The following is a 13,412-nucleotide window of genomic DNA, read 5'->3' on the forward strand; positions in this document are numbered from 1 at the left end:
ACGAGTTTCCAGGCTCCAAAAAAAGTGTAAAATGACCTTACCCCCAAGGTATGAAAGTATTTTCGACCAACAAACGACAAAAAAACTACGAATTATTGAAATATAAGAGAGGAATGTTGTGTGAAAATTTATTAACTGGCCAATCCACAGGCGATTTTGAAAAATTAGTAGCAATAATACATAACAATAGTTAACTTAAGCAGGGTTCATTTATCTTATGTCAAGTTAATATGCCAACCATGAGAATAATAAATGTCAAGTTATTAAGGGTCTAGCCAACTGTACTAATAATTAGCATAATGTGTGCATAGGAATCATTGAAAATTATGATTTTTTTAATGAACACCTTACTTTATGATGAAAAATCATACATGAATTTTAAAAAGCTTTTTCCCTGTGATCACTGGAACTTATTTTTTTTAATATATATACATATTTCTCTTGTAGAAACAAATTTTCAGAAGGAAAAAAAGATCTATACAAATGAGTCTCATTCCTGTATGAAATCTATTCTCATTAACTTATTTTTAATAATTAAAAAAAAACCAGATGCATTCATGGAACACAAATGTTGAAATATACATAATGACACATGATATCAGGCGCAATATAACAATGGAGAAACAAGTTATTTTTCTTTTCAGTTTTTTGTAAATCAACTTATACAACATATTTTGCTGATGAATATGATATATAGTTACCCATTCTTACCCATAGTTTGCTCAAAAAATAATTCTGAGCATCATCAAATGTAAAAAACAGCAATTGCACAAATTTTTTAAACTATCAACGTATGGTAGCATTCAAAATAAAACGTTTATGACACAGACAGTATCTCAGAAAAAATTTTGACTACAAATGTTGTTTTTCTTTTTCGTACAAATTAGCAAATGATCGATCAAATCCTTTTCACTGAGAAATCTCTGAAAGCATTCCTCGAATGTGCACAAATATAAAATTTTGCTTTCTGAAGTAACATGCTGTCGAAGATGTATTAGAAACTGCTCATAATTCACGGTACTCCTGAAAAAGCAATATCTGCATATGTATTCTATCTGAACAGCACCTCTTTTGGGTACTACCCATGCATCTGGGATTGTAACATCCTCTATCTGTGTGCTGTCAGCTCCTGCACTTGCTTCTTGCGAGTGAAGGATACCAGGCTGAAGCTGTATCCCAGACATCTGAGACTGGTGATGTGTTTCAGGCTGACCCCCTATGTGAGACTGCAGATGCATTTCAGGCTGACCCACTATGTGAGACTGCAGATGCGTTTCAGGCTGACCAACTATGTCTGATTGGAGATGCACATCAGGATCATTTTCGACTTGTGACTGCTGTAGCATCTCAGGCTGACCGCCCGGTTCAAGCTCATACTCATTTGATGAAACTGTAGTTGAATAAGTTTTATAACCACCATAAACTTTTCCAATCTGCGGGAGTATAGGTTGATAAGTCCTTGTGAACTCAGAATAGGACATCTGGTCAGTGCCAGATGCAATTTCAGGCTCTGTATATGTCTCTATGACATAATCTGACATTTCATTCTCAAAACTGAGGCGAGTAGGAGAAGAAAAATCATGACTTCCATTCATTTGATGAAATGACTTAAGGTTGAGAGAGAGGCTATGTGCGTATGTGGGTGTCGAGTCAGAGGCAATCATGTTGTTGCATCTATGGTGATAGAGGTATCGTGGTTTTGAGAACGTAGTATCACACGCCGTACAAAGTGTTGCAGAATTCAAATCAATCATCTCTTTATGTTTCTTTTCCATATGAAATTCAAAATGATTAACAACAGTAAAACCTTCATCACAGATGGAGCATTTAATGATTTCTGATGCTGTGGACTGGTCACTAAATGCTGGAGAGATTGATGGGGATGGAAAAGAAGATATTGAGCTACCGATACCTGACGAATGCTCAGAGTACATCACACTAGGATCATCAGGCGGTTCAATTTTGACTTCTAACTCTTCAGGTTCCTGTTTTATATGACCCACATATGATGGCTTTTTGAAAGGCCTGCACACATGTGTGCCTATGTTTGGCAGAACAGCCTTGTAACACATAGGGCACACTACCTCTTTTTTTAAAAGTACCACACAATTCAAACGCTGGTTGCAGTCATGTACTGTGAAATAAAATCTGCTTTCGCATCGAAAAGCACACCGATTGCATTGGAAAATATCCTTTGCACTTGAACCAGTTCTTGTAGATATTATTTTGTATTTTCTACTGGTATTAGCAGTTGAACTATGCTTCTTGCCTTTTCTCGATAGAGTAGAGCGAGAACATGTTCTGTAAATCTTTTCTGCTGCAGTTGTGGCATACTTAATTGTTGTAGTTTTCTCGTGCCCAACTGATACATTAATTCCAGTACTCATTCCCTTATCCTTGTTACGAAGTCGCCCATCAGTAGATTTTCTATCAATGAAGCCCTTCTTCTGTTTAGTTGTTTGATCTACAGAGGAAGTTCTCCTAATTTTTTTCGTTGGTAAGTCAGAATTCTTGTTTGATCTACTCCTTTGTCTCACACTCAAATTTTTCTCACCACCACTTGCTCTGGTGCTTGAAGATGATGAATCTCTACGAATATTTTTTGTCTTGATACTATTACCAAGCATTTCTTTATTGGATCTTCTGATGCAGGAGGTACTAATAGCATCTCCATTTGCAATAGGTCTCCTCTGTATTTTTTTTACCTTTGGCAAGGAATTTTTTACGGTTTCTTTCGTCCTATTGAGATCAAGCATTTTTATGCATCTTTTCTTATCTTCCATTGTTTTTACATCCCTCTTACTTTGAGAAAGTTCACTTGTGTCAGTGGGTACAAACTCCTCTCCACTGAATAAATCCCTTTCGGCACATTCAATTGAATCATCTCCACGGTAATCCAAATCCGTTGTTTTGCATAATGACAATAAATAGCTTTCGGTAACCTCCATTACATCATTTATTTTATTCTGCTTTGACACATCATTCAATCGCATATCTTTTTCAGCAGAATCAGCTCTTTTTTTTTCTCTTAGTTCATCGTTTGATGGGAGTGTTTTATTAATCTGAGATGTATCTTCAGAGTTGTTTTTTTTCTTTTTTTTCAAAATAGAACTCTTTCTACAATTTTGGTTTGATTTCACATTTAATGATGAATCTTTTCCATTAACATATTTTGCCATATCTCTCATGTCATCATTTTGCTTCTGTGCTAAATCGAGAGCAGTGTCTTTGTTCCCAACGTCTGACATATTATCTTTGATGCTATACTGTTTTGACTTCATACCTAGTGATGGAAATCTTTCCACACTGGCTGCAATATCTTGTTCATTTTCAGTACCAAATGCAGCATTTGCACTCTCAGAACCTCTTGATGAAATCATTTTCTTGGGAAATTTTTTTCCTTTTTTTTTGTTTCGCTCAGATAATCGATTCCCAGCAGAAACCGGTTTGTCTGCTCGGTCTTCAAGAGCTGTTTCATTCCTTAATTTCCCATCTAATGATTGGCCTGAACTAGTTCCTGTATCCAAATTAAATTTCTTTCTTTTTTTCTTTCCCTGCAATTTAGGACCTTTCGATGTTTCAACAGTTCTAGTTTCTGAAGTTTTATCAGGCGACAAGTGGTTTCCACTGCTCAAACTTTTTTCTAGGATTTCCCTTATATTAAAGCCATTCAGATTTTTTGCGATGGATAGCAAGCAAGTTCCATTCATATCTTCCGTCAAAACATCTTTTTTAGCTGTTGATTCCTCAGACGCTTTCACAGTGTCTATGGGAGCGATTCCTCTCCTTTTTCTTCTTCTACTGTAGTCATTTTCTATTAAATTTTCTTTTGTGGGTATTTCTTCACTTCCTGCATCTTTTTCTGAGACTAACTCTATATCGATAGTTGCACTTGATAAAGAGTTATCTGTATTTTTCATAACAACACTCCCAGTTTTTTCCTTGAAGCATTTCCCGCAAGTGTCTCTTTCTAGCTTGGAGAAATACATCTTCTTGCAGCTAGCACATTTTCTTATTTTCTTTTTCCCGCAGGTCAGGCTATGTTTGGAATATTCTTTCTTGGGGATCACGCTGTCACACGTTTCACAAACTTGAGTTTCTTGCAATCTATTCGATATTCTAGCTTTCTTATGGATTTCCATGTGTGTGTTATAAGCAGCTCTGTCTCTGAGGAGGGAGTGGCAAATTTCACAGCGTTGAGGATGGCAACCGTGATTAGCCATCTTTGATGCTCCAAACACCTTATAACAAAGCACACATTTTTCGTATCTGGATTCAGATCTAAGTGGTTGCTCCTTGGCCATCTCATTGTGGGACTCACTGTCACTCAAACCATTTGCACTAAGATTAGTGCAATTGAAAGCTTCTTTTGTTGCAGTCAATTCTTTACGCTCTAAAAACTTATACAAAGGATCACAAATCACAGTGTTTTCTTCCTTTACACTATCAGCCTGCTCAGCAGGGGATGAAACTTTAGAACATTCTGAGACATTCACATCAGGCGACTCACCAATTCCATTGTTCTCACATTCTTCTAGCTCGAGATCTACCGCTTTTGCAGCAGGTCGAATCTTGCCATGGACAATTTTGCTCAGATGCTTCTCCACTGCAAGAATGTCCACATAATCTGAATGCTTGTAGCTTCTTGTACTTCTCGTGCCCAAGTCATTCTTCTTTTGCTTCAAGTTTCTCCTAATGACTTGACCTAGAGCAATGTCTGGTTCACCCCTTTTGTGTTTCATTGACTCATAAAACAAATTCACATAAACATAAAACAAGTTGTTTCTTGTTCCTTTTTATGAACACAATGGATTCAATTGAAAAATTTCAGCTCTCAGATCTTTAAATACATCACAAGGTTCTGGAATTCACAAAACATTGTGTCGTACCTGAAATTTGAAATAAAACATTTTAATATCCTCAAAATGAACAAAATTATAAAAGAAAATAATTAAAATATTTTTTGCGAGTGCAGTATGAAAAAGGTTCAAAGTTCTAAAGATTTACATGCCCGGTAGCATTTGAAGATGTACAGTATGGACACAGCTTTGCAAATTTACTTACTAGGGAAGTGCATGAGGTGTCAGTTGGCAATTTGGACAAAAGTGGCATTGTTAGAAAGGTCTTGTCATGGGCAGGAAAAAAATTAGTGGAACTACACATCAGAGTCGAGCCATTTTTGGGATAGAGGCCAATTTATTCAACTGATATACAGGGTGCACAGCTAACTCTTCACACCGCAAGTTACTAGAGAACTATTGATATAAGAGGCATACTTCCAGTTAGAAAAAGTATCCGAACAACATGTAGACCTCAGACCGTCATTCATACTACAAGGGGTTGTACAGTCATTAAATTAAAAAAAAATTAACTTTATAATGGACACCCACCCTGTCTTCAAAAACCATATTAGAAAGTTATTGCCCTGTCTTTTCTGGGCCAACAAAAAAATGTTTCTAAGTGCAATATTCACTGAGATATTTGAATTCAAAAAGTCACTGCGGAAAAGGTTAAAACAGCTACACTACTTTCTCTTATTTAAAAAAAAAATGCTGTTCTTTTCCACCTTTTATCTGATTTTATTTTTATTTTTTGGCCTCAGTAGAGACAGGGCAACAACTTTCTAATAGATTTTTGATGACGTGTCATAAAAAAAAGTCAATTTCTTAAAAAATTTTAATAACTATACAACTGCTTGTAGTATGAATGATGTATCTGAGCTCTAAATGTTATCAGATACATTTTTTAACTGGAAGTCCACCTCTATAATCGAGGGTTCGCCAGTAATTTGGGGTGCAGGAAGTTAGTCATGCACTCAGTATATTGATGAGATAAATTTACCTTTATTTCAAAAACGGCACAACTCTGAAAGGTAGTACCTTTGATTTTTTTTTTTACTACTCAAGATAAGATTTTTTACCATTTTTATGAAAATTTCTTACTTAACCACTTTTGCGAAAATTTGCTACTAACACCTTGTGTACTTCCCTAGTTAGCCAAAAGAAGGAAGAAATCAGTGAATTAGAAACAAAAATGCACTCTGCCAACTCCCCACTCCCACGAGCAAGCAACATTTTTATGGCACCCAACCTCAATTTCCATTGGTTCGGATTCTGGGTTAAATTTTTGATGTGACAAGCATCCAAAACCTAAATGAATGCTTTTGAATAATGATTTGAACAGAATTGGTATATAACATGATGAACTTACTTTCAGTATTACAATGTTTTATTTTTAAACATTAATTTATTACAATAACTAAAATGAAATATTAATTTGCAATTTTGAATATTTTGACGTAAAAAGAGTCTAGAACATATAAAATATAAAGTTTTGTAGTTCATTTATCTAAACTACTCATTACCTGTTCAATTTACTGGGCAAAATATAGCTGTTTATTCAAAATATGTGTGATAGGAAATCATGATTAGGTTTTTGACTTCAGAAACCAACTCAGTATTAAAGCAAGCAAAAACTTATTGTCAATGTTGTCAATGATATGGATATAGAAGTCTAACAGCTAATTAATAGCAATTCAGAGGTATTGACTGAGGAGGAATTAATGCAGGTTGACTGCTCCTGAAACTGAAGCGGTACCAGATGAAGAAATAGAAGACAAGTTCATTATGCGTTCAACATAGTGGAAGGGTTTCGCAAGTTCAAATCAGCAATAGATTGTTTGCGTTACCCTGCTCTTCTCATGCTGTTCAATAAATGAGGTATACAAGAAAAAACTATGGTTTCAGTTATTTGCGGATTTCCTGTATTCATGGTCACCCCCAGAGCGTAACCCCACGAATACAGGGAGGGGGGAGAGAAAGGGCAACTGTAATTATATTCGGATATGTAAAGTTATATACCCAAATTGTTTTCTTAATACACACATTTTGGTTGATTTTGACTTGCAGCCAAAAAAGGTTGCCAACTCCTGATCTAGATAATTCAATAACAGAAATCAGCATTACATATATGGTGTAAAAAAACACCTATCTGTTATAGTACCAGCAAATGTTTATAAATACAGTCAATGAAGGGGGTCGTTATAACAAGCATTGGCTGTATATGCACCTATATAAGCAGTTGAAGATATTTTGGAAGGTCAAGAACCATCTTGAATCAAAGAATATGAAATCATTCCATGATTTTTCCTTCATCTTTTATGCTATACTTTATTCAAATAGTATATTGTATAAGAAAAAAATACATAATATGGGCCATTCCCCAAAAAAATGTGTAAACCACTTCCGAGATCTTATAATTTTTTTGTAAATTTCAGAGTGCTCTGGTGGCAAGGTTGAGTTTTTGACATCAAAAACTAATGACAAGCATCAAAAACTGGTTTAAACTTTCAAAAAACTAGTTAGAACTGTCAAAAATCTAAACGGATGCTTTTGGACAATATCTTGAACACAATAGGTTGATAACATGATGGGTAACATACTTTTTTGTGTATTAAGTTTTATTTTTTAACACTAATTTATCATAATAATTAAAACAAAATATTATATATAATTATAATTTGCAATTTTGAATTTTTCGACAGAGCAGATAATATATAATTTTATGATCCCTTTTATCTAAACTACCGATTGCCTGTGTTCAATTTATTAAGCGAAATAAAGCTGTTCATTCAAAATATGTGTGATAGGGGGATCTGGATTAGGTTTTTTGACATCAGAAAATTAGCATTAAAACAATCAATAACCTATTGTCAATGTTGCCATTGTTACTTTTTCACTTAGAATACGTTATAGTAGCCTTTCTTAAGCATCATATACAATCAGCACTGCTAAATTAAAGGATTATTTGGTATTTTGATTACTAGATATATTCTAATGTTATGCATAATAAGGGGCATTGTTTTAAGTATGAAGGTTTTTTAACAACTGGCTGTTGCGAAGATATATTTCGGAAAGAAAGAAAATTCAACTGCCCCTGCGGGGAATCAAATCCACATCCTTTCACTTTCTCGGTGAACGCCCTAGACCACTAGACTACAAAGGCACCGGATCTCTCAATCTTTTCTTGGAGCTCGTGTACACTGAACACTGAAAGGGACCGTACATGGACAACCAGACCAGACTCAGGCCAAGCTCACAACTGCTGACGCTGCCACCAGATGGTGACTTATACAAGGATGATGTCACTCTCCGCTACCACACGAAGGTTTTTTTTTTCGGTGGGTTCGATTCCTCGCAGGGGCAGTTGAATTTTCTTTCTTTCCAAAATATATCTTCGCAACAGCCAGTTGTTAAAAACCTTCGTATGGTAGCAGAGAGTGACATCATCCTTGTATTGTTTTAAGTGTCAGTGATTATTTAGATAACTTCATAACAACAGAAATCAACGTTATTTTTGGCATAAAATAACTTTTTAAACACCTATCTGTTATGAAAAGAGTACAGCAGATGGTTTATATCATAGTTTCCCAACCTTTGTTGCCCCATCGCCCCCTTCTTCAGAAATGTTTTTCTCTCATCACCCCCCAACGCAATCAAATACATAGGATCCTTTGTTATACCCATAGCTTCTACCGCCCCCTGGAACATTCTATCGCCCCCAGGGGGGTGTTAATGCCCACATTGGGAATCACTGGTTTATATCAATACACATAAATAAGCAGTTGAACATTGAGAATCTCATCTTGAATTGAGGAATATCAGATAGTGTTCCACCATTTTTCCTTCAGTTTTTAAGTTATGCGCTATTCAAATTGTATATTTTACATGAAAAAATACACATATATATCGTCAAAAAATAATTCTTTAGAGAGCAGAAAAATATTTTATAGTCATATTAAGTATTTATTCTTTGTATAACAGTTGCTTCAAACATTGCATGCAATCAATATGTGTATTTTCAACAGGAATTTTCATATACGAAAGCAATATTTAAGATTTTTGACATGAAGGTTTAATCTGTTAAAAACTGACACGCATCAGAAACCTGCCAACACTGTTCAGTGGTGCTGGACCTGGGGCCATATGTCCCCTGCAGTCTTGGGACATCCTATGGGAGAGGGGCATGGGTTAAAATCAGATAATTGCAGAGCCACTACAAGTAATAAAGGGGACTACAGAGAGCTGCGAAGAAGTCTTGATTTCTTTTTATGGACCATTCTCTGAAAAACAGAGTATACACATAGAACATTTGGGGACCATAGATATCCTGCTTCACATCTCAGAGAAGTATCAAAACATTACTGAAGGATGGGTGCATATTACCAGAATGCACACAGGCAAAACTCAAACTCACATGCTACTAAATTTGAATAACATTCCTGCTACGATCAGAACAATCACCAAATGAACACTGCAACGCATCACTGAGCACATGGAACATCGAGTGGTCGCCTGGCTTCAGAAAATGGGCATCCACTTTCAACACCTGCTCTAATCACGATGAATGTTACTCGAACATACAGTATACAATCCAAGGTCAGTTACATATTAAGCACATAATTATATGTATTGTTACGAAAACTATGTAAGTAGTTAAATAGTCATTATTTATCATTTATTATGTTATCTTCCGCCTATAAATAGCCATTAATGCATTTCTCTGTAAATCTTGTCAGACTAACGGAACACTTGGCAAGTCTGGTGACAGCTCGAATGATTTGGCAATGTCATTGCACCAAGAGAAGTATAAAAATCCTTCAAGAATCATAGGGATTGTTCTGTATGGTTTCCTTTTCTGTATAGCGGCACAGCCAGGGTTGAATTATGAATTTTGTTGGCTTTTTTGAAGGGACAAGATCTCTTGTATGCAAGAGAAAAGTCGCTCTCTGCTTTTAATGTGTTTCGTCATAATCTCTGCTTGTAAATACGTATGACTAGCTGCGCTGTGAAATAAATTAGTGTTATCTTTTGAATTTCTTCGTGATTTGCCATCTCGAGTGCTTGTGAAAGACATTATCCAGAACAGTATTGTATCTTTTGTGATGCATCTCATTTTGTGGGGCCAAGATCTGTATGAATCACCGGAGATGCAGCTGCACTCTAATTTACCTGGGTCCCAGGTTATTGGCCAAATATAGGTCCTTTTGTGTAAACGTGGGTCCCTTTCAAAAAAAAATTAACGTATGGTTTCCTCCCCCCCCCCCTCCCATTCACTGGTATCCTTATGAATCAAATAAATAATTCGTTCATTAAGAAAAAAAAGATAAATTTTACTTCCATTCTCTACTACTAGAAAACGCATCCCATGGAAGGGACGCGTGAACCAATTTTATTTTGCATCCTTTTCTGAAATTTTGAGTATTGGTCAGCGAAATCGCTAAATCCCCCTGCATGCAATTATATAAACTGTCACTTCCAGCTAAGTTTGGGACTCCAGAACATCACTTAAGAAAAGTGTAGAAAACACAATTATGGGAATATTTACCACAGAACATTTTGAATCAGCCAAGGGCTCATTGGGAAACAATGGAAAACATTCTGCTTTGGGACCCACGAGAAGGAAGCCGAGTTAAACTCTTGCCCAGGGAAGGTGCGGACCCAGGATGACTTGTTGGGAGAGTCGATACATTGTGCAGGTTTGTTGGATTGTCGTGTAGGACAGACATATTTTTCCTATTAATTTGGCTTTTGGGAGGGATGATCAGCCTGTATCTGTGATTGGCCCAGGGTTATTGGGATTGATCTCACATTGGTCTCATTTATAAACAAATTATTGTTTATTCTAAATTCAGTTTTGATTATACTCAATTTGATAAGTAGAAAGGATCTCACTCTTGGAGGGGGGGGAAGGGGGGTGGGGGAGAAAAAAAACACATGGCCAAGGCTGAAAAAGATTAAGAAACAATGTGTACATTTAAACAATCTGTACATTTAAGATTCATGAAACACTTAAACGACGAACTTTGTGTAAATTGTTAAAATTTATATCAAATTTGAAATCAAAACAATACCATGATTGAGTAATACTCAGATGCATGCATGCATACATCTCAATGTTGTGTAACGTACTAGTTACTCATGATCATGCATTAATGACCACTCACACGAAATCATGTTAGACACGTATATGTAAACATATTGAATTAAAAAAATTATTGTTTCTATGGATAAATTAATGATAAATAATGATTATACAACATGTAGCTCATTATGAGAATCGCGTTTGAGGACACTTACCATAATGAGGACGGTACAGTTCGCGGCACGATTTCATTACGATAAAAACAATCACCGCCCATAAATATCGACAGATCGCGTGTAAAGTCTCCGTTGAGATCACCTCGGTGTGAACTTCTATTCAGACGATAATTAACGTTATTATGTATATTTTTCTCACAGTTTTTAGTGAATTTATTTTTCAACTAGCGTATATAAAGCCGGTTTGTTGCCAAATTTTCTGAACGTTAAAAATACGTTGGAGCAGAGGAGCAACAAAACACATAAATGGACGAATCAAGAACGAGCTATTATTCATAATCTCTCATTTTTGACGATATGAAATAGCAGTTGATTCGTTCAGCGTTGTGTCAGCTAGTAACAAAATTTTTAGAGGGCATGTCAGACTTGAAAAAATAGGTATAATCTGCACGAGATTTTAAAAAACTTCGAATTGGTATAGTATTTTAAGATTTTAGTAGATGTTATTTTTATGAAATAACTGTAAAACTCTCTTCCCGAAGCGATATTGGCATGACGATATCAATAGCTGATGTGACCATACGTCCCGTATTTAAGAGACAGTCCCGGTATTTTCTATTCGTATAGTCGTCCCGACTTTTTGACAAAAGTGTCCCGTTTTTCCTGTTTTTTACGTGTAACCTACTTTAATCCTACTTTAATTTTTATTCTTTATTGAAGTCGAAAATAGAAATTATTTTTCAACTCATAAATTATATTATGATAATTACAACTATGAATAAGAATATTCTTAATTATTATATTGAAGAAAATAATAATAATAATATAATACAAGATATACAGAAGACTGGATGTTGTGAAGATATTTATTATTTGAGATGTTAATTTTTTTTAAGGAAGGAAAAAACTCATCTCTGCCTCTACCGGGATCTGAGTTTTTTCCTTCCTTAAAAAAAATTAACATCTCAAATAATAAATATCTTCACAACATCCAGTCGTCTGTATATCTTGTATTAACAAGTGGAGAGCGACATTCATGTCATATAATATAATAATTCTCAATTATTATATTATAATCTTGGTAAACGTTTTTTCTCGTGGAATTCATTTTAATCCACTGCAATATGCAGTAATGCTTCATTTCCCGCCATATTGTTTTTCCCGTAATTTCAGCAGTGTCAGCAACTTTGTTCAGTTTTGGCAACATTTTTGGCGATAATTGGCGATGTCCCGTATTTTCCCGTATTTGGCATCCCAATTTCCCGTATTTTCTCGTATTTGGAATCCCAATTTCCCGTATTTCTCTCGAGAAAATATGGTCAGCTTATCAATGGCAGACTTTAAGGTGATGAAAGTGTAAGAAAAAAATACATGACGATATTACCCGTAATTTGGTCTTTTTTTTTTACTGCCTTATCCACTTAAGCTGGGTTTTCCCAAGAGCAGGCTATCTATGGCGGGTGCAACGTGAAAACACTGATTGGTTAAAAAAAACTTGAATTTCTGGTTTTTAACCAATCCCCATCCTTCATCATCTACTCCTAGGAGAAAATCCGGCTTTAAAAAGCTTACTTAACTCCCGCCCAGGACAGTGCCGTCTTAACGCATGGGGCCACCCGGGAACGGCCTCAAGAGAAGAGGGGCCTCACAGAAATGAGAACCGGTTCGAATTGTCGAGAATTCGCCTGGTAGGGTGCCACAAAAATCACTTGACCCGGGTGCTAAGCTTCATATTCCGCCCCTAAAGGTGATCCTGGTGGAAGGTTGACAGGGCTTCGGTCAAGTGGGCTTCGATTTTTTTTTTTCAGAAGAAAGCCGCACACCATTGCTTACCGTGTTAAATACTCGTGACCATACATCACGCCATTGAAACAGATTTTACTGCTTTTGGCTAAGAGGCCCGGTGTAAGATGTAGGGACTATGGGCAGGAGGCGCAAATAATACTTCCCATTCCAGGTCCTGTCTATTCCCTCAAGTTTTCTCAACATCTTCGTTGTCGAGTTATGACTCAAAATCGTGATGTCATGGATATTTTCTCTGTATAAATTTCTTTTTTAATCTTGCAGTCTTAACTAAGGTCTACGCTACCGCCCCTTACAACCTGCAACCCTGGTGCACCCTCGCTTAAGCCACCCCTTGCCTATAAAAGAGTACTGACTTTTTCCCTCTTTTCCTTTACATCAAAGTTATATTATTATATTATCATTATATCTTATCTCCCACACTACGGTTTGAGTAGAAATTAATAAAGTACAACATACACATAGAGCAAGTGTAGCCGGGAGAGGTGGAAAAAAAACGGAAACCTGTTT

General features: G+C 36.0%; 1 protein-coding gene across 1 annotated transcript; it reads right to left on the reverse strand.

The window, feature by feature from the left end:
* Window positions 1-650: 650 nt before the first annotated feature.
* Window positions 651-11,348, reverse strand: LOC149082826 (uncharacterized). Its single transcript, XM_089235994.1, has 2 exons — window positions 11,139-11,348; window positions 651-4,889 (listed from the first exon to the last, which is right to left on the reverse strand). The coding sequence occupies exon 2, from the start codon at window positions 4,740-4,742 to the stop codon at window positions 837-839; it is 3,906 nt and encodes a 1,301-aa protein (XP_089092120.1). The 5' UTR covers window positions 4,743-4,889; window positions 11,139-11,348; the 3' UTR covers window positions 651-836.
* Between the last annotated feature and the right edge of the window lie 2,064 nt (window positions 11,349-13,412).

The sequence above is a fragment of the Pholcus phalangioides genome, unplaced genomic scaffold, assembly GCF_987345545.1.
Source record: "Pholcus phalangioides strain wild (caught in Gottingen) unplaced genomic scaffold, Ppha-v1.0 ptg000009l_1, whole genome shotgun sequence".
NCBI classification, from domain to species: domain Eukaryota; kingdom Metazoa; phylum Arthropoda; class Arachnida; order Araneae; family Pholcidae; genus Pholcus; species Pholcus phalangioides.

Excerpts from the sequence above, each read along its gene's own strand:
- LOC149082826 (XM_089235994.1), bottom strand. The coding sequence starts at position 4,742 with ATGAAACACAAAAGGGGTGAACCAGACATTGCTCTAGGTCAAGTCATT.